The sequence below is a fragment of the Mercenaria mercenaria genome, chromosome 6 (genome assembly GCF_021730395.1).
Source record: "Mercenaria mercenaria strain notata chromosome 6, MADL_Memer_1, whole genome shotgun sequence".
In the NCBI taxonomy this organism is placed as follows: Eukaryota; Metazoa; Mollusca; class Bivalvia; order Venerida; family Veneridae; genus Mercenaria; species Mercenaria mercenaria.
Window position 1 is genome coordinate 75221808 of NC_069366.1, and position 21421 is coordinate 75243228.

Genomic DNA, 21421 nt, shown 5'->3' on the forward strand with positions numbered 1-21421 from the left:
GCACTCTAGGTCGACACTGCTGGAAACATTACCATTTGATGTAAATCAGGAATAATGACAAAAGATTAAGAGCTATTAATGCATATTATAAAAGTGCTTAACTCATGTAAACACTTTTACATTGTTGTTTCATTCAGAACAGAATAAGACAATCACAGAAATTTAGATTAAACAAAATAAATTTTAACACTTGTTCACAAATGGCATTAAAAATTCTTGTCATGATATAACAAAGAAAGTGTAAACTGTATATATATAATGAAACAACAATGCAGATTTTGTTTTTGTTTTCATCAATCTGAAACACTGCAACCTTTTGACACTTAAACTTTTCAGAAATCAATAAATTTTATGTCAATAATTCATTTAACAAATACAAATAGTTTACAAATAGTTTATTATATTTCATTCCATTAGGCTAAGAAGCCCATGAGGAAAAACATTGCATGGTAGTAATATGACGAACATAACGCCAAGTTTCTAGCACTCTAACAGTGTTGAAAAAGTTATTCCATAACAGTAGTCTCCCTTGCATACAAATGTAGTGATCGGTACTCTCCATCAAAGAGAATAACAAGAAAAGAAGTGCAAAGCATACACAAATTTAATGTGCCTTTCAAAACATTGAGCAGTACTATACAAGAATATAAAAATACAATGTATGTGTGTTAATACTCCATACCACTGACTATAGACTGGACAGCTTCTCCCTGAATATCTCAAACTGCTGTGAAATCATTTATTCATTGCAGTTAATTTTCTTGAATTTCAGGGTTACATGTATCTACAAAATTAATCCTTATCAATAAATAAATAAAAAAATTCCCATTTATCTTATCTTTAAAAAATATAAATTCCATAAAATGAATTTGCTTGTGAAATAGCGTGAAACCACAAATTTATAATATTGATAAAATTAGACAATTTTACAGTAATCTCTTATATGGATTCTGCGTCACCTAAATATTCCTGTAAAATTTTTTATATGCAACACCAAACTAGCAATCTAGCAGACATAAAAATAAATTAATTAATGAAAGTATATGAAAACGTACAAAAGCATAAATACAAGTTATCAAATATAATTTTCATTGCTATGACAACAATAATAAAGTTTATTAGCAATAGCCAATACCAAAACTAGAATAGAAGCACAGATATGTTATCAACAATATCTAAATAAACTACTCAGGAAAAGCTGGCAAGACTATCCATGTTATCATCATTTATCAGAAATACAAAAATCCTTAATAGTCCAAAAATGGTTCCAGGAAGTTGGTTTAAATCTTCAACTTTTAAAACCCAGTGGTGTACCCTTTAATTTCCCTACCCCCCTCAAATAGTATTGAAGATACATTGTATACCCCTATTAGAGCGGACATAGTGGTCCAGTGACAACATAGTCTGACTCCACAACTGAGGTCCTGAGTCTGAGACCACGCTCCTCCAACTAAAATTGCTAACATCGAGGTAAGAGTCCTGTGTATGGTACTTTACTCCTGGTACACACACAAAAAAAGCAACAGGGAAGCATCTGGAATTGATTTTTGTTTTGGGTTAAGAACCATTTTTCAAAAGCATATCATAAATTTTATGTAACAGCAGGCAATACCCTAAACAGTGTTCCTGGATTTTGTACCAGGATTAACTTGTTCTTCGCAAGTAATTGCCAACTTCCCCACATGAATCAGAGGTGGAGGATGAATAGCTGCAGAAGTGTCTTCAGTATCAACTGAAGTGTGTCTTGCACTATCCTCCCACTTAAATTACTGGTCTTCAGCATCAGTCTCCCATATGGGTTTCTTGTGGGGAATATAGAAAAGCTCAAAACCGAACCCATAGTATGGCGTTTTTGGCTGGAAATACACAATGTTACGTATAGTTTTTAACCCCTCCTGCACTTCACCCCTCAAGATTATATTATACTTAAAAATCATTGAAAAGCTTTTACTTCAGCCAAAATAGGCATACAGGACGTAATTTGTGGATGTTGGCCAAATTTTATTTCTGGACAATTCAAATCCTGTCTACTGAATTTTTCTTTTTTTTTTTCTTTTTTTTTATTTATGTGTGTGTTTGCATTAAATAGTTTGATTACATATACAGTAACATACATGTATTTTCTACTTACCAATTTCCAAAGTGATTTTTCAAAAAATCTATTGAAATCTTTATGTAGTTTTTATTTCTTATGACCTTTTTTTACTTCCATGGATTTAATGTCACACCAAAATAGGTGTCATTTAGGTAATATGGCAACATTCCAGCTGCTTTTGTTGGTGCCCCTGGGAATTACTTCATTACAGACAAGTACTTTGGTAGAACCACTAACCTTCTGCAAGCCAGCTGGACGGCTTCCTTACATGGAAGTATTCTAGACCCCATGTGAGGTTTTCAATGCACAGCTGTGATGGGTAAGTGGTTTGAAGTCTGTGACCTAAACCACTCATTCACGGAAGCCTTCGGGTTTTTTTATAACTATTTTATGGCGAATAAAACAGATCCATTTACTTCAACTTTATCCACACAGACCAGTAAGCTGTGTTCAGGCAGTTCAGCCACGCGATGTTCAGATTTTATTATGACAAAACTTCAAAGCAATTTGTAAATGAATGCACATAACTTTTCACACAAAAATCAGCTCTAGCTAGAAATCACCAGGGATTACTGCCACAAGTCAAGGGCAGTGAAATTTGATTGGATTAATAGCGTAAATATTCCTGCGACTGGAGAGAGGTCAGAAATCTGCGGGGATTACTGCCACAAGTCAAGGGCGGTGGAATTTTATTAGATTATCCAACTACAAGAGAAATGATAATGGCCAAATGGTGTTTAGCAAATCTGTCACCTCAGTGAAGAAAGTGGATAACTGCAGGATTGAAAAGTGGTCTTGGATTGGTTGAAAAAGGTGTAGAGAAACCCGTAAGAGACAATGAGACAAAAGCTAACATTCATAATCGTAATATTGGTCTCAAAATCAAGCAATAAAATGTATCGTAATATTGGTCTCAAAACCAAGCAACAAAATGTTTTCTGTGAAATCAGAATATTTTACAAGTGTCTGATTGCACACATGACTTTTTAATTGTCTCTTTAGAATAGTATGTGTCAGTTGACACTTTACCTCTAAATGTTGTTCAACAAAGCTGGTAGTAGACTTACAAAGTCTGTTGAGATCAAGTAGTCTGTAATAATATTAATTTCTTCACACTGACACTAAATTATTTTCTCAGAAAAACATTTTCTCTCTAGGCTCATCTCAACAGAGAGACAGAGGCAAGATATATTGTAAATTTTTTTAGAAAGTGGTATCAGAGAGGATTGATTTTATGGCCAGGTGCTTTACATTCAATGACTCTAACGACTGATGCCAGTCTAAGCTGGTAGGTGTGTCTGAAGTACAACTGGATTGGATAAGCCTAAATAAAAGACAGGCTCTACTACTGAAAGATTCACATTTCTACAGTCATTTCTCATACTGCAAGTCTATGGAAAAACACTGACATAAAGAAGAAATGTTATCTTATATCGCAAAAACAGTGTAAAGGTCTTTCAGAATATAAAACATTTACAAACATTGCGGTATATAACAAGCCTTGTTAAAAATTGGGTCCGGGTTACCTAAAAAAAAAAGTGGACTTTTTTGACACCATACCACTATCTGATAGAGAAACTCTGAGCTTTTCTCATTATTTGTAGCAGTGAGTAACAGATCCATTTTATTTAAGTCATTGGTAATATAAAAACTGTACCTATAGAATTTGAAAGGACTGAACGCAAAATAGCTGAATTAAACAGTAATCACAGCTTATGTCAGACTTTGTCAACAATTCCCTAAAATGTTATTATGACTTGAAAAAGTACAAAAACAGAACTCAGTGCAATGTTTCTAATGTGTAATTAGTCAGGGTCTGTAGCATTTATAGCAGTAAGAAGCTCCCAGTGAACATAATCTGTTATAATACCATTTAGAATGTGTCTAGTTGTTACATTAATCCCTTTGTTCTGTTCTATTGCTTCCTAAGAAACTATTTTTCCTTTAATTCTCCAGTAATTGTAGACCCAAGACAACACCATATAGCAATCTTCCTGTCAACAGACAACATCAAAATCTTGAGATTCCTTTCATTTTTTTTATGGAACTATTTGAGGAACTATTTTCCTTCGAAATTAAAGTATATTATTCCATAATGGTAGCGATTACCTTCGTAAAGCTGCTTTGGGGGAACATTCAATAACAGTAAAATTATATTAATCAACGCTTCTGCTTTTAAACAAAAATAATTGCCACATAATTTTCCAAGATGGCTGTAAAAGCTTCTCATATAAGATAAAAACCTTAGGAAAAAAAGACGTAACAAGATTGGATATCCATTAATGTTGATAGATATCCATTAATGTTGATAGGTAAGAGAGAGGTGCGCTAAGAAACTTTAAGTAAGTTCAGCGACATCGAGATGAATGTAAGCCGATTGGGTAATATTTGCAATGGTTTTTATTTTTCTAATAATCAAGAAATGATACACCCGAAACAGTGATTTGTCATTGAATAAAATCATTGTTTGAAGGAATGCAAAGGAATTATATAATGATATCATAAAATAAATCAACTAAATGACAAACAATGATTTTATACAAGATCAAATCACTGTTTGAGAAATGAGCCGTGCCATGAGAAAACCAACATAGTGGCTTTGCGACCAGCATGGATCCAGACCAGCCTGCGCATCCACGCAGTCTGGTCAGGATCCATGCTGTTCGCTTTCAAAGCCTTTTGCAATTAGAGAAACTGTTAGTGAACAGCATGGATCCTGACCAGACTGCGCAGATGCGCAGGCTGGTCTGGATCCATGCTGGTCGCAAAGCCACTATGTTGGTTTTCCCATGGCACGGCTCAATTATGTTATTTCAATTCTAATACCTTATCGATGATTATTATGTATATCCTTGACGGACCAAATATATCCTGTTTTTCTGTTGGTTTCTTTTCCAGCGCACTGCTATGCTATTTAATGCTATAACATAATAATTGTGACTCAGAAAAATGCACACACAAATTTCAGCCTTCTTTGTTTAATAGAAAAATGAATTGGGTCATGTTAGAATTGCAAATTGTGCCACTTGTCAATTCAAAATGTTCATGAATATTAATAAGCATCATGTTCTATGACACAAACACTCAAGTTTTGTGAATTCGTTACACAGAGAATAAATTTAAGCTGTTAACCATAAAATTGCTGAATAAAGCCTGCGCAAAAGTTACCATCTGTACAGTAGAGAAGTCTCTAGCATAAATGGAAATACTTATGTACATTCATGCTGGTTCTGTTTATGTAAAAATTATGCATATGATCATATGATCATTATGACTTCATAAGTGACTATTTTCGAAAACGATTATTCAGTAAGAGATCTATGTTTCAAGATAATATCACAGCTTTGAAAATATCATAACTATTATCATAATAATAAGTTTTTTCACATTCAAATTTTTCGTTTTCTTCAAATATCAACACTATACAATGTTTGTTATCTCCCTTCGTACACAGCATAATCACTGGTATAGATCAGTCTGTAAATCGGTCATTGCTTGTGTAAGACGTTTCATCTTATCTTCCATTGCTTTCTTTGAGGCTTGATTCTCATTTAGCAACTCACGCATTTCTTCTTCCACTTCTGCTACCTGAAAATATGCAGGAAGATATATCAACTGCTTTCATCTAAGTATGTTAACCAATATCATGCTGGACACGATTGATTCTGCCTTTGCAACCACTGCAGATCATGATCAGCCTGCACATTCATGCAGTCTGATCATGATCTGCACTGTTTGCCATTCAGTCAGTATCTTTTTGGTAAGCACCCCTTTTAACAGTTAATGGTACTGTCCAAATTGAAAGATGGACAAGTTCATTATAGAAACCTAGCAGGGTAAGGTTTAAGACTGCAAACCTACAGTAACTTTAATTATTAGGAGAAGCACATTAAAATTCCTTAAAATGAAGCAAAAAGCAGAAATTCATTTAAAGTTTTCCTTACTCCACTTGCTGTGAAAGATGCCGAAGTTGCAATTTTGTTGGCTGATTTGTGAAAGATGCTGAAGTTGCAATTTTGTTGGCTGATTTGTGAAAGATGCCGAAGTTGCAATTTTGTGAAGTTGCAATTTTGTTGGCTGATTTGTGAAGATGCCGAAGCTGCAATTTTGTTGGCTGATTTGTGAAAGATGCTGAAGTTGCAATTTTGATGGCTGATTTGTGAAAGATGCTGAAGTTGCAATTTTGTTGGCTGATTTGTGAAAGATGCCGAAGTTGCAATTTTGTTGGCTGATTTGTGAAAGATGCTGAAGTTGCAATTTTGTTGGCTGATTTGTGAAGATGCCGAAGTTGCAATTTTGTTGGCTGATTTGTGAAAGATGCCGAAGTTGCAATTTTGTTGGCTGATTTGTGAAAGATGCCGAAGTTGCAATTTTGTTGGCTGATTTGTGAAAGATGCTGAAGTTGCAATTTTGTTGGCCGATTTGCTCTTTTACATTATTTTTATCCCACCAGTCAAGGTCTGAAATTTAATCAAATGATGAAATTCAGATTTTCTGATTGGACAACAGATTTGTCATTTCGCAAAAGATATGCTAAGTAAGTTCCCAATTGATGGAAAAAATCTGAAATGGTTAAAAAATACCCTAAAAGGTTTGACATCTCAACTACAGACCATAGATATTCTTAATGCAATAAAGTACACAAGTGGGAAATATTTACTTTTACATGATCTTTAATACAATCAAACTTGCTGAAGAGACCACATCTATAAAGACACCACTTGCATTAAAAAAAAAACACTTTTTATGTTTCTTTTGGTATTGTTAAAAAAATTCTGTTGCATTTAGAGACCATTTGAGTTAAGTGACCACTATTTGTGCATCTTTATGTGGTCTCTTAATGAAATATTTTTGCAGTATTTCTCACATTGAAGTGCAAATACGTCTGCTGTCTAACAGACTTGAAATAAAAGTGGCAAAAACATAATCCTACCATTGCATTGATACTGGTATATCTCTGCTGGCTAAATATTCTAGATATTGCCGTAAGATACTAGTATTTTTAGCCCACCATCATCAGATGGTGGGCTATTCAAATCACTCTGCGTCCATGGTCCGTCGTCCTTCCGTCCATCCTTCCGTCCGTTAACAATTTTTCATTATGGCATCTCCTCAGAAACTACCAGGGGGATTTTGACCAAACTTTGTCAGAATGATGTATTGGTACCCTAGTTGTGTCCCCCTGAAAATCAGACTGGTTCAACAATTTTTTAGTGAGTTATGGCCCTTTGTTTATTTCTATAATTTACATAGATTTATATAGGGAAAAACTTTGAAAATCTTATTGTCCAAAACCACAGAGCCTAGGGCTTTGATATTTGGTATGAAGCATCATCTAGTGGTCCTCGACAAAGACGATTCAAATTATTTCCCTGGGGTCTAATATGGCCCCGCCCCGGGGGTCACATGGTTTATATAGACTTATATAGGGAAAAACTTTGAAAAACCTCTTGTTCAAAACAACAGGGCCTTTGGCTTTGATATTTTGTATGTGACATCATCTAGTGGTCTTCTACTAAGATTGTTCAAATTATCCCCCTAGGGTCAAATATAGCCCCGCCCCGGGGGTCACATGGTTTACATAGACTTATATAAGGAAAAACTTTGAAAATCTTCTTGTCCAAACCACAAAGCCTAGGGCTTTGACATTTGTAATGTAGCATCATCTAGTGGTTCTCTACCAAGTTTGTTCAAATTATCCCCCTAGGGTCAAATATGGCCCCGCCCGGGGGTCACATGGTTCATATAGACATATATAGGGAAAAAGCTTTTAAAATCTTCTTGTCAATAACCTACAACATTCAAATTCGGACCACATGTATGGTTTTGAGTGGCAAGATGAACCTTGACATGAGTTGACCTTGATTTTGACCTAGTGACCTACATTCACATTTCTGTAGCTACAGCCTTCAAATTTGGACCACATGCATAGTTTTGTGCACTGAAAAACACTTTGACCTTGACATTGACCTAGTGACCTACTTTCACATTTTTGAAGGTACAGGCTTCAAATTTGTACCACATGCAAAGTTTCGTGTTCTGAAATGAAATTTGACCTTGATTTTGACCTAGTGACCTACTTTCACATTTCTCAAGCTACAGCCTTCAAATTTGGACCACATGCATAGTTTTGTGTACCAAAACAAACTTTGACCTTTACATTGACCTAGTGACCTACTTTCACATTTTTGAAGGTACAGGCTTCCAATCTGGACCACATGCATAGTTCTGTGTTCAGAAATAAAATTTGACCTTGATTTTGACCTAGTGACCTACTTTCACATTTCTCGAGCTACAGCCTTCAAATTTGGACCACTTGCATAGTTTTGTGTACCGAAATGAACTTTGACCTTAAGATTGACCTAGTGACCTACTTTCACATTTCTGTAGCTACAGGCTTCAAATTTAGACCACATGCATAGGATTGTGTACCAAAACAAACTCTGACCTTGACATTGACCTAGTGACCTACCTTTACATTTTTGAAGGTACAGGCTTTAAATTTGGACCACATGCATAGATTTGTTTTCTGAAGTGTAATTTGACCTTGATTTTGACCTAGTGACCTACTTTCACATTTCTCAAGCTACAGCCTTCAAATTTGGACCACTTGCATAGTTTTGTGTACCGAAATAAACTTTGACCTTAAGATTGACCTAGTGACCTACTTTCAAATTTCTCAAACTACAGCCTTCAAACTTGATGCACATGCATAGTTTTGTGTACAAAGAACTTTGTCCTTGAAATTGATCTAGTGACCTACTTTCACATTTCTCAAGCTACAGCTTTCGAATTTGGACCACATGCACAGAGTTGTGTACGGAAATGAAGTTTGACCTTGAGCTAGTCAGTAAGTCTTGAAATTTGGAACACTCAAAAATGGCACATTGTTGGGCGCCAAGATCACTCTGTGATCTCTTGCTTTTCTGAAACAATGGGTTGGAGAATGACCCATACTAAATTGTCTTGCACGTTTACACTGCAAGGTAAAGTAATGGTAAAACTAGGATATAGGGAACAGGTCAGAACACTGGAAATTTGTTCCTTATATTAAACAAGGTTCGATGTACCTGTGTAACTAACAATTTATGATACATTCAAACATGTCAAATGAAGGAGCAAAAGTGGCCAAATTGTTGCTTAATATACACTAATTTGCTCTGATAGTATAGAAATGGGAAAAAGCAAAATGTGGCTGATTAAGATAAGTGTCTGCTTAATAAAGGTGACTGCTTACACAGGTTTAACTATAAATGGATGCTGGTACACGCTGCATTATAGTTCATTGTATGTATGATTGAACCATTTATAATTGACTGAGATCAATTTTTTTGACACGTATTAATAATATTCTGTCATAAAATCAATTGCCTTCACACAAAAATGGGAAAAAGTGAAACAAACAATAATACTTGTACTATTGTTTATATACAAGATTTGCTATATCAGAGTCTGCGCTTTATCTGTGATTTACTCATTTTAGATGTATAAAGTTTCATCAGGATCCCTAAAAATGTGGAAGCATTTCGTGCAAACATTTATTTTGCAATGGACCCATCAAAAGAAACAAATGACTCTCAGATGACACCCGAGTACATCGTTCAAAATGTCATAAGCTTTCTTCTTGATATTTTACACAAGGATGCTTCAAAATATTGTAAATGGCACATTTTATCTGTGTCACACCCTTGAAAATTATCCCCCAGATACGAATTCTTACTTAAAAGATTTTGTACCAAGTTTAAGATTGCATTATTGGCATTTTAATGAATTTCAAAAACTTGTTCAAAAACACATCTGCAATTTTTAAGTCATCTACAAAATCAACTATTTCAAACTTCTTGATTTTTCCAGAGAAAATAAATCATTTTCTAGGATTTTTCTGTATCTGTTAGACTTACAAAGTCTGTTGAGATCAAATAATCTGTAATAATATTAGTTTCTTCATACTGACACTGATATATTCTCAGAAAAACATTTTCTCTCTAGGCTCATCTCAACAGAGGGACAGAGGCAAGAGATAGTGTAAATTTTTTCAAAAAGTGGTATGAGAGAGGATTGATTTTATGGCCAGTGCTTTACATTTTATGACTCAACGACTGATGCCAGTCTATGTATCTGTGTGCATGGCTGCATAGTACCCCCTAATTATATCACATCACACCACTGTGACAATTTATATCTGTCAGAATACAGTGGAAAATGTATGTCCCTACAGAGGACCTTTGCTGCACTGATGAGCAACATTCACTCTACCAGATAATTTGAGTGGGTGATCAGACTATAAATATCATTTTCCTCTTAAGAATATTCAGAAATTTTTATCATAAATGGACCACAGTCTGATTTTTACCAGGTCATTCAGTTCGTAAAGTACAGATTTCAGAAGAGTGCATTTAGCATTCTGTCTAAGGAAATGTCTCATTCCGGATAATGTTTGATAAAGTAGGTATAGGATATAATTATATACCATTTCAATGGGTAAATGAAAGCGATTTATCAAAGAAAATCATCATGTTAAATTTATCTGATAGTATGTGAAATCAGGGAAAATATATGACAAATCTCCAAAAAGACAGTGGCACACACTTGAATACAAGGCAAAGGTCTCACTCAAACATAACATGGTGGAAAAACTCTAAATGTCACATCAATCTTGTTAACTTTAATGTATCATATTTTTTATGTAAAAATATTATAAATGACCCCAAAACAAAGAATGGTATTATTCTTGACCTTTGACATTTGTTATAGTGAATATTTTTGTCAATTTAGTTTGATATTCATCATTGCATATTTTTTTTTCATGGGCATTCAGTCAGTATGATTTCTATTTTCTAGAGAGTTTATTATCTTTGATTTGACCTAGTGTTTTATTTCTATGTCACACCAATACAATTAAGGTCATATGGTGACTTCAATTTGACCAAATGACCTTTGATTAACACCAGTGTGTCCCACTTTCAAAATTGCAGAAGAATGAACATAGATACAAACATTCAGATCAGAGCTAGAAGAAAAGGCAAATAGAATGCTAAGGCTTTTCTATGATTAGAGCTAGTGACAGTAACCTAGTTTAACGTTTCAGTACAGACTTGGTCACATTTGGGGAGAGTATGTGGCTGGCAGTCGGTTAGCGCTCACCCTGTAAGCGAGGGGCGCAAGGTTTAAGCCCTGGGCAGACTGCACATCTTTTTTATCCTGTGACATTTTGCACCCGATGTGGGACCATAGTATGCTTGCATGGTCAGTCTTATGATGCTTGCAATATAATGAACCTGCAGAATTTTCCAATTTGTGGGGGCATATGTCTGTGTATCAACATAGTCACATTCGCAGAGAATATGTGTCAGGCAGCCGATAAGCTCAGTCAGTATAGCACTCGCCCTGTAAGAGCAGTTCCGATGGGTTTGAGCCCTAGACTTACTGACCATATTCCCCACGTTGTGAAATTTAAACACGTTTTCCTAAGATACAACCTTAGGTGACTTTACAACAGCATTTTTAAAGTTTTGAGTCAGACCTAAATTTTGACCTCATATTACTCAGTTTCAAACTTGGCCTTGATCTCAGGAATAACTTTCTGATCAGTTTTCATGTATTAAATGTGGTCTCTAAGTGCTAAGCTAAATAAATTCCTCTGGTTACCCAGCCTCAAACTAATCTGAAGATTTTATTGAAAAACATTTTGACAGTACAAGATTTAGCCAAAATTGTGACACCTATGACTGCTGAACTCTTGTAGACAACTTTGCTGGATGCTGGATCTTCTACCTATGCAAACAGCACACCGTAAAGGAAACCAAGAGAGTCAAAACTTGTCTTTGTTTGCTGTTAAAATGCATAATAAACACCTAAAATGGACATGAAACTTGGGTGGTGTTTAGGGACAAGTGGTTCCATTTTGGGCTTAAGTACAGTTTTGCCTGTACCATTAAGGATGAGTGCCCTTAATTTTTGTCCATCTTACAGCCTTACCCTCATGTACGCTTGGTCTATTTCTGTCTGCTTCTCACGTTCTATTTGCATGATCTGCTCCTGGTACGCCTGCACTTTATCTTCCAACTGTTTTCGAAATGAATCATCCGCAGCCTTAAGCCGATCTATTGCTAAGCTGCAAAGAGAGAAACAGAAAAGAAATATAACAAAATTCTCTAATGACCCATTTCTTTTTGCATGATTTAAAGAAAATAAGTTGCGCCTTATAAATGGAAATAAGTTTAGATTTTTTCTCCTTTAAGTCAATGTATTTCATACACACCTGTATTTCATACACAAAAGAATATTACTAAAATTTAGGAATGGGAACGAATATTCGAATATTCGAAAATCGGTCGAATATTCAAATATGAAATTCAAATTCGAATATTCGTAAATTATTGTATATTTTTTTTTTTTCAAAATAAGTATCATTGATTTTGGGCAATATGAGCATGCTAATTCTACAGAATAAAACCATGTCATGTTTGTTTATCCCGTATCAAAAGATGTCCAATTAACAAAAAAATAGCAAAGCATAATTGGCAGGGGCCATCGTTACGGATTAACAGTTTGAAACAGGCGTCAATGTGTGAGATGAATGTCAAAAGATGTCCAATTAACAAGAAAATTGCAATGCATAATTACCTGGGGTCATCCCTATGGATTAAGAGTTTGTATTAGGCGTAAATGCGATATCTTTTTATCTTTTGTTAATTTTCATTGGCGCCTGTTTTATGTAACAAGTTGTAGAATTTTTTTTTTCAAAAACAATACCAAACTAGATATTGTCGATCTTTTCACAATATTTTGTACAACGTTTCAGACCATCCGCACAATCAGTTTTCATCCGCCATCGGTCGTTTTCGAATTAAATTTTGAAGTACTTTATAATAAAATCAAGAAATAACATATGATTGATGCATAAGTTCATGTTGAAGGAGGTTTAAGTCTGCCTTACTTTCTTTTTACACGACGAGTTTTACATGCCGACTGAAAATTTTCAAAATGGCGGCGGTAATACAACAGCGCGTCATGTGTTTAAATGGGACGACCTGTTATTTTAGATAAAACTGCGACGGTCTAAATTATAATCGTTTTGATTTTTTGTATCATTTTGAAGCTAAAACACTGAATTACTGGTTGTTAAATCTGTTCATGTTTATATTGACAGAATTGTTAAAGTAAAACGCTAGGTTCGGCGGGTTTTGCTAGGTAGGATCGGGTTACCCGAAACAAACATTTTTTGGCCTTATTACGTACGATGAATTACACTTTAAACAAATGAATACGTTGTGTATATGCCAAATACTTAATAAAAATTTAAAGCTTCCTATAAAACAAACCGAATATTCGAATATTGATTTAAGTATTCGTTCCTATCAGAGGACGGACGTTTTGGCCACGGACGTTTTGGCCTGGACGTTTCGGCCTAGGATCTTTTGGCCTAGGATCTTTTGGCCAAGAAAATTTTTGAGGTAGGACGTTTTGGCCAAAAAAATTATTTCCATAATATGCAAATTATGATCTGGACATTAATATGTTATCATATGTTATAGTATAATTGATCATTCTTTTGAAAAAAATAATTGTGAATAAAATTTATTTTCATAACTCTTTTTGTTTGTTGTCAATGGCAAATATTTTCACATACACAAACATATACAATGTGTGTATGTACATATACAATGTGTATATGTTTATATATAAAATGATTATAAAAAATAAAATACCATGAGTATGTTTTATTATCAGTTTAATTTGTTCACTTATACTATAACATTCTTTAGAGTAATCTCCAGACCATATTTTGCACAATATGGAACCACAATTTATTTTTGGCCAAAATGTCCTACCCCCAAAAAATGCCTGGCCAAAACATCCTAGGCCGAAAAGTCCGGGCCAAAACGTCTGCTGGCCAAAACGTCCTACATTCGTTCCCATCCCTACTAAAATTAAAATTCACATCTTCAATTTACAAATATTTTTTTTCTCTCATTTATCGGCACATTATTTTGATTCAATCAGTACTGCTTACTGTTAATCTTTGTGTATGGTTGGAACAGGAACTATTCTATTGTGCCATGAGCAAAGTCAAGATAATTACATGTATCTCAAAAGATGTCTTGACATATGTAAACTAATGTGGCTAAAACCTTGTTTGCTTCCGAAACTTTGTTTCATCTATTAATGATCTCTTCCCCAGGATGAAATTGACACACTTTTCAGTTTTCCCTTTATTAACTGGGAAACCATGAACTTTGGGGTTAAACTAATCATGAAAAGGTCAAAGGTGACAGTGGAAAACATCAACAGATTGGAGGACACAATGGTTACACTAGATCATTCTAAGAAACATCATATTTTATTCGAAAGCAACACATATTTTGCCAATACAGAGGCTGTAATTTCATACTTGTATTATAAGGGTATGTACATAGGATTCCTTCTTTATTTCATGAAACATCTCAGGGGTCTAAATTTAGAACACATGAAAGTTATTCTACATTCAAATGTACTTGTAAGATTACAAGTTTAAACATGTAATTTTAACCCTTACTATGCTGGGCACGATTGATTCTGCCTTTGCGACCACTGTAGATCATGATCAGTCTGCACATCCATGCAGTCTGGTCATGATCTGCACTGTTCAGCCAGTATCCTTTTGGTATATACCCCTTTTAACAGTTAGTGGTACTGTCCAAATTAAAAGATGGACAAGTTCATTATAGAAATTAAGCAGGGTAAGGTTTAACTGTATCAAACTAATACATAAAATTTACTGGGCTTTCCTTAGCAGACCTTTATTATTATGTATAGAGATTATCTACATGTACATCTATAAAATTGTCGATGTTTAAATTACAATGTAACTGCACTGCATAACGTCACTTTTAGCACAATGTTTTGTCAATTACATATTGTAATTTCAACAAAATCAATTCCAAAAGACATAAGAAAATGCATCAAAGTGCTTTAGTTCATTAATTGAGCCAATATAATTATTGAGAAAATAGGCTTGAAGATTACTGATCTTTACAATAATATGGTCAAAACTCAGACATAAATCTTGTTTCCTCTTAGATATTGCAAACAGCCAAGTAATTTTGATTCCAATAATACTGAACATTGTTTGTTACTGAACATAGTTTAACTGTTTATAAACCTGAGAAAATGGAATAATGGGGTTCGATCCTTCACCGAAAAACAATTTATTATAACTTTGATCGATATTTCAGGAACTGTCATGACAAGTACAGCACCTACCCTGTGCCCCTATTATCCACTTTGTGACAAAGTAGGAATAACAGTAACAGTAACGTTTTACAACTGTGAACATGGGTTTATGACCGTAAATATAGGTTCACACTTGTGAACCTAGGACAACAACCAAAAATCATTGTTTTGTTCGAGAAACATAGTTTATCGAACGTAAACCTAGGTTCATGTTCATAAACTATGGTTCATGCTCATAAACCCAAGTTCACAGTCGTAAACACAGGTTCACGTCCATAAACTATAGTTCATGGTTGTAAACTTAGGTTCACGTCCATAAACCTAGGTTCATGTTCATAAACATAGGTTCAAGGCTGTAAACATAGGTTCACAGTTGTGTTCATGCGCAAAATTGATAGTTGATTTGATAATCCTAGTATAATAATCGTAAACCATGGTTTACATTTGAAAAATTAGGTTTCTCGATTGAACTATGAATTTCAGTCATTATTTAATGTTAACAAGTGTGAACCGGGGTTCCCGAGTCTAAACCATAGTTTATGAAAGTGAACCTATATTTATGACTGTAAACTTGGGTTTACGAACGAGAACTCATGTTTACGAGCATGAACTATGGTTTATGACGTTATTCTATGTTTTTGCTCGAACGAATAGGTTCACATGCTTTTACGTTTGAAAAACTTAGTTTATCGATTGTTAATCCTAGTTTTTCAACCTTGAACCTGGGTTCACGTAATTACTGGACAATTGCCATACATGTCACTTCCGAACACTATGATTCAGGGTCATAAACCTAAGCTCATGGTCGTAAACATGGGTTCACGTTCGTAAACATAGGTTCACGCTCGTAAACCCATGTTCACGCCCGAAAATTATAGTTGATTTGATAATCCTAGTATATCAATCGTAAACTATGGTTTACGTTTGATAAACTAGGTTTCTCGATTGAACTACGAATTTCAGTCATTATCCTATGTTTATGATCGTTGTCATATATTTACGCTTGTGAACCCTCAAGCTTGTTAACCATAGTTTACGAACGTGAACCTATGTTTATGCCTGTGAACTTCGGTTTACAAGTGTGAACCTACATTTACGAGCATGAACTATGGTTTACAGTGTTATCCTATGTTTTCACTGGAAACTATAGGTAAGTATTCGAAAAACCTGGTTTATCGATCGTTAATCTTAGTTTTTTTTACCGTGAGCCTTGGTTCACGTAATTATTGGACAATTGGTGTGCCATAACCCTCATGGCGTAAAACCTCTTTGTCCTTCTTTAATATATTACAACATGGTTCTGTTATATACTATTTCTCATTGTGATAGCTTCTCTTTCAATATTTCAAACCAACAAGCAGTAATGCCATTCTAAAGATGTTGCTGTACTCCAACCAACCCGTCAAAACTGCTTCCACCCTTCCAGCAATAGATTTATTTTTGATTATTCAATCCCCTTCTCTCAAATCCATTAAGGTAACAGTCAAAAACCCAATTTAATAATTACATCACTAGCCTAGATGTAACATCAATTATTTTAAATTAGGTCTTTATTGACTGAAAGTTGTCTGAAGGACAGTTCTGCTTGCCCAACTTGTCAAAAGAAAGTGAAAATGAAAGGAAACAGACTAACTATAGAGTCTGGCAGATTTCTCCTAACTTACTTTTGAGCAGGTGGTGGGCGAGGTAAAGTGTACTTTATGGAGAAACACAAGAAACTGGTAATAGAAGAAGCAGGAAAACAGGAGTTGTCTATTGACAGTGTGCTCAGCTAATTGAAACCCTTCCTCATAGTAACAGCTGATACATAAAGTAAATTTAAAAGGGAAAAAAATTAGAATGAAAGTCAGAGTTATGGAACCTGGCTCTGTTTCATCATTTTTGTTTACATGCAAGTCTTGATAAACTTTTTAAGCTGAAAAGGGACATACTTTTGATAAAATGTTAAGCCAGAGTTAAAGTTATACTATCTCAAATTGTCCAAGGCTTATGTTTGAAAGAATTTGGTTAAGTATTAAATTTCTAATTTTTCTGTGTTCACACTGTGAAATCTGCCTATATACATGCAAAACTTTTCTGGTTCTCACTTGTAAAATCAGAGAAATTTCTAAATTAGATAAGTTTCCCCAGCATCTCTCAGTTTCCTTGGAAAATAACTTCTGACAAAATTTGTTACCTAATATCTTCACAGCGAATGTCTGTTCTTGCATTAAAAAAATTCTTTGGGAAGCAAATGTGCATTAGTAGAGAAATTCATGTGCTGTAAATGCAGAATTTCTATGGTTTTGTCTATACACAATGTACATGAAATCAAATCATAAGAAGCCAATAAAATCTCCATATATTTTATCTAATAAGTTTGTGTCCCCTTGAAACAGCCATCAAGTCATAAGCATGGAAGTCTGTACGCCATGCTTGACTCTATTACAATTTCTTTGACTATAATACAATTTCTAAGTTAAAAAAAAGCCTTGGCAAGTCTTGTTATTTTATTACAATTTACAACAAATTAAAATTTATTACAGCAAAAATAACAATTTGCATGTACAGCTTAAACAAAATTTTCTAAGTAAAAAAAAGGGCCATAATTCAAAATAATTTCAACCAAGAGTTCTCTAACTTGGTTCTGAATGGAAGTTGGATGGGAAGAATATCTTGTGTGAAGATTTAGTTCAATATATCAAGGAGTTAGAGCCAGAATGTGCTATGTACATATCAATAAAGAAGGCATTTAATTTCTTCTGACATTAACTCCTCCATATGTAGTTTTTACTGAGATATAGAGATACAGTTTTACAGTTTTTTTGCAAACAAAACTTTAACCAAATTTACTTAGTCAAAATCCCTGTATCAAATTCAACCAAGAATTATCTTACTTGGTTATTTTAGTAGGTATTATGACCTGGAAGCATTGTTTGAAGCTTTAATCCAACTGAGATATAGCTTGATAGCTAGTTGCATGCAAAACTTTAACCAAGTTATTTTAGTTTGTCATAACTATAGCCATATTGAGAAAAATAGCCCAACCTCTAGGCAGCAGGTTTTCTTTTTAACAAATCAACATGGCTTAAAGAATTTAGTATACATCCTCCAGGGTTTTTTCTTGCTGTTTTGGGAACATAGCCTATACCCCCAGAATTGGGAATTTTGACGTGTAAATGTTCCAATTTGGGAAATATTTAGTCCCATAGGATATAGTAAGGATGTGTTTAAGCACTTTCTCCTACACTTGTTTCACATTGTACAACCTCTTTAACATACTGCCATTACAAAATTGTCTATAATTTGGTCAATGTTTGTGCAATTTTGATGAAATTTTTTTCTGACTGTAGATTGGGAATTTTTGCACTCATTTTGGGAAAAATACATACTTTTTGGCATTGGGAATATAGCCGAATAACGGCTATAAAAACGGCCGAAAAAAAACCCTGCCCTCTCAAGGAACTCTGCTGTCAATCATTTTGAAATCAAACCTGTCATAAGACAGGAGAAGTTTTTTAAAACTTTCAATACTGCAGTCACATAGGAAAACTAGCCCAACCCCCTGGAGGCTACTATTTTAATGAAACAAGATGATCTGAATGACTCTAGTAGAGCGTCAGCAAAGGATCATTTCTTTGGAATATTTTCAAATCAAACGAGTAGTTTCAGAAGAAAAGATTATAAAAGTTCTAAGAACAGCCAGATAGGAAAACTAGCACTGCTCCTTGGTACCCATGTTCTTCATAAAAAATATTTTAAGGAATTTGGTAGAGGGTCATAAAAGGCTCAATACTGTGAAAATAATTTGAAATAGGGCCAGCACCTTCATAGCAGAAGATTTTCAAAGGTTCCTATATAGCCTTATAGGGAAAACTAGCCCCTTCCCCTGGTGGCCATGTCTTTTAATGAAACAGAACAATTTAAAGGAATTTAAAAGAGGGTCACACAAGGAATATTTCTGTGAAATTATTTTCAAGTCAAGCATTCAGTTTCAGAGATGTTCAAGTTTTCAAAATAGTAATAATGGGAAAACATTTAATTATGAATGCTCCATGCACAAAAAATTTATATATCTAGTCAAGTTAAATACATTTCACAAGGATTTTCTTTATTTGACGTGAGTATCCAAAGATAAAATATTTAGTGAAAGATGGACACTGGGTATCTATGATTTGTATGTTTGGTAGAGAGTCACCAAAGGAACATTTCTGTGAAACTATTTCAAAGTCAGGCCAGCAGTTTGTAAGAATAAGATTCTTATTTGTTTCCATTTTGGTTGCCATGGCTACCAGAATTCTACTTGCATGAAGTTTAAAGGAATCTAAAAAGGGACCACCCAAGGAATATTCTGTGAAGTTTGGTTGTAATATGTATAGTGGTTGAGGACAACATGCTCTTTAATGAAATTGTGAATGACGGACGATCAAAATGCTAAAAAGACAAAAGCACTGGGTATGTTTCAATACAGTTCAGCCTCTGTAAATGAAATGATAAGGTTTGTGTAAAAATGCAGCCTTGCCATTGGTCAATTTCAAGTCATGTGATCAAAAACAACCATTTGGCATTGAGATAATTTTCTCTTTTTAAAGGCTCATAATGCCTTTGTTTAAAATGCTGCCACATTTTCCATTCGTTATGAACATAAAATACATTAATTTCTTGTTAAATCCTATTTCTGATAATTACTTTCTTCAACATTTATCAAAGGTTTGATTATTGCTGAATATACTAGAATTTTTTATTGAATCTGTTGTTTTTTATTACCTCCCTTTATGGCTTTAACTACAGTGAAACACCGCTCGCTCAAGCATCGATGACTCGAGTACCCGGGCTCGCTCAAGCAATTCATGTGGTCCCGGCCGATTTCGTTCTATTTTCTATGTGAAGTTACCATGACTGGGTCGAGCTTCGACATGGTTCATACAGAACTCTCAAAACAAAATTCAAGTACTTTTCAAGGATTTTTTCCCCATTTTCAAGGACTACAAAATCGCATTTGTCGCATTTATTTCTTTTTACTTATGACAAATTCTGTCGATTTTCTACAAAATAAACACCGCTATAATAACCCGGAAATGACCTTCAATTCAGGCATACGGACACTAAATAGAAAAATGGCGCAAAAAAAATGGTAGTCGCATAATGGCGGATACAAATAGTTCTCAGTTTTTTTGCTCTGTAGAGCTATTTTCCTTATTTTCTTTGATATTTTTTTGCTAAATTCACATGACAGATCTATGCTTGACATGTAGGTAGCATTTTCATAATGAAATAACAACAAACAAAAATTTTCATGGAAACTTAGATCATCCAGTGCTATTTGGGGTCTCATTTTTTAGCTGATTTTGCAGTTTGTGTGTTTGACTGAAAATATTTTTCTTGCATCAAACATGACCCCCACCTTTCTTTTGATTTTTATTTAGCATTGACAAAACTCTTCAAGAAAATGTAGGTTACAGACATTTAAAATGGGTCCTGAGGTGTGCTGCGGCCATTGGAAATAGGTCAATTTTATATAGAATAAAGAACAATAACTATTTAGTGTGTTATAACCTTCAGCACCGATAAAATTTCACGTTGTGATAACTGCGTTTTGAGTACTAAAACCCGTCCCGGTACCATACCGTACTATCATTTACTCGTCAGTAAGCCCTGTCGAAGATAGGTCTGTCATTTGTTGGTCATTTTTTCCCCAATATTTTGGTCTGATCCATACATGCCATAATTTTTCAGAACGTTTCCGGGATTCTGAGTTAAAATTTCCGGGATTTTTACCTTTTGTCCAGGACATACACCGTGACATTGGTATTCATCTGTTTCATGCCAAAATATCATAATATACTAGTCATGTAGTTTATCGAGACTAAACATTGTTCACTCGCTTGTATTAATTTGCGGCAAATGTTGTCTAGCTTTCTAAGGGAGGTAAATACATGTATACGGGTAATACATCTATAGTTCGGCACGTGAATTTATTGCGTTCCCGAGGTGAACAGAATTAGGAGACTTACTATATACGAAGAATCAACCTGGTCATCGTGATTTAGATTCTAGCTAATTTGGTATCATTCTAAAGCTTAAACATTTATCTAATAATGAATCCTTAAAGGAATAAAATAAATCTTGTAG

The 21421-nt window shown here is 34.4% G+C and overlaps 1 protein-coding gene across 1 annotated transcript in view; it reads right to left on the bottom strand.

The window, feature by feature from the left end:
• Nucleotides 1–378: 378 nt before the first annotated feature.
• LOC123548496 (leucine-rich repeat and coiled-coil domain-containing protein 1-like) overlaps nt 379–21421 on the bottom strand; it is a 373147-nt gene continuing 352104 nt past the window's right edge. Inside the window, exons 26-27 of the mRNA XM_045335795.2 lie at nt 12074–12209; nt 379–5683 (exon numbers count right to left, since the gene is read on the bottom strand). Of these exons, the coding sequence (XP_045191730.2) occupies nt 5555–5683; nt 12074–12209 (265 nt within the window). The 3' untranslated portion in view covers nt 379–5554. The remainder of the gene's footprint in view (nt 5684–12073; nt 12210–21421) is intronic.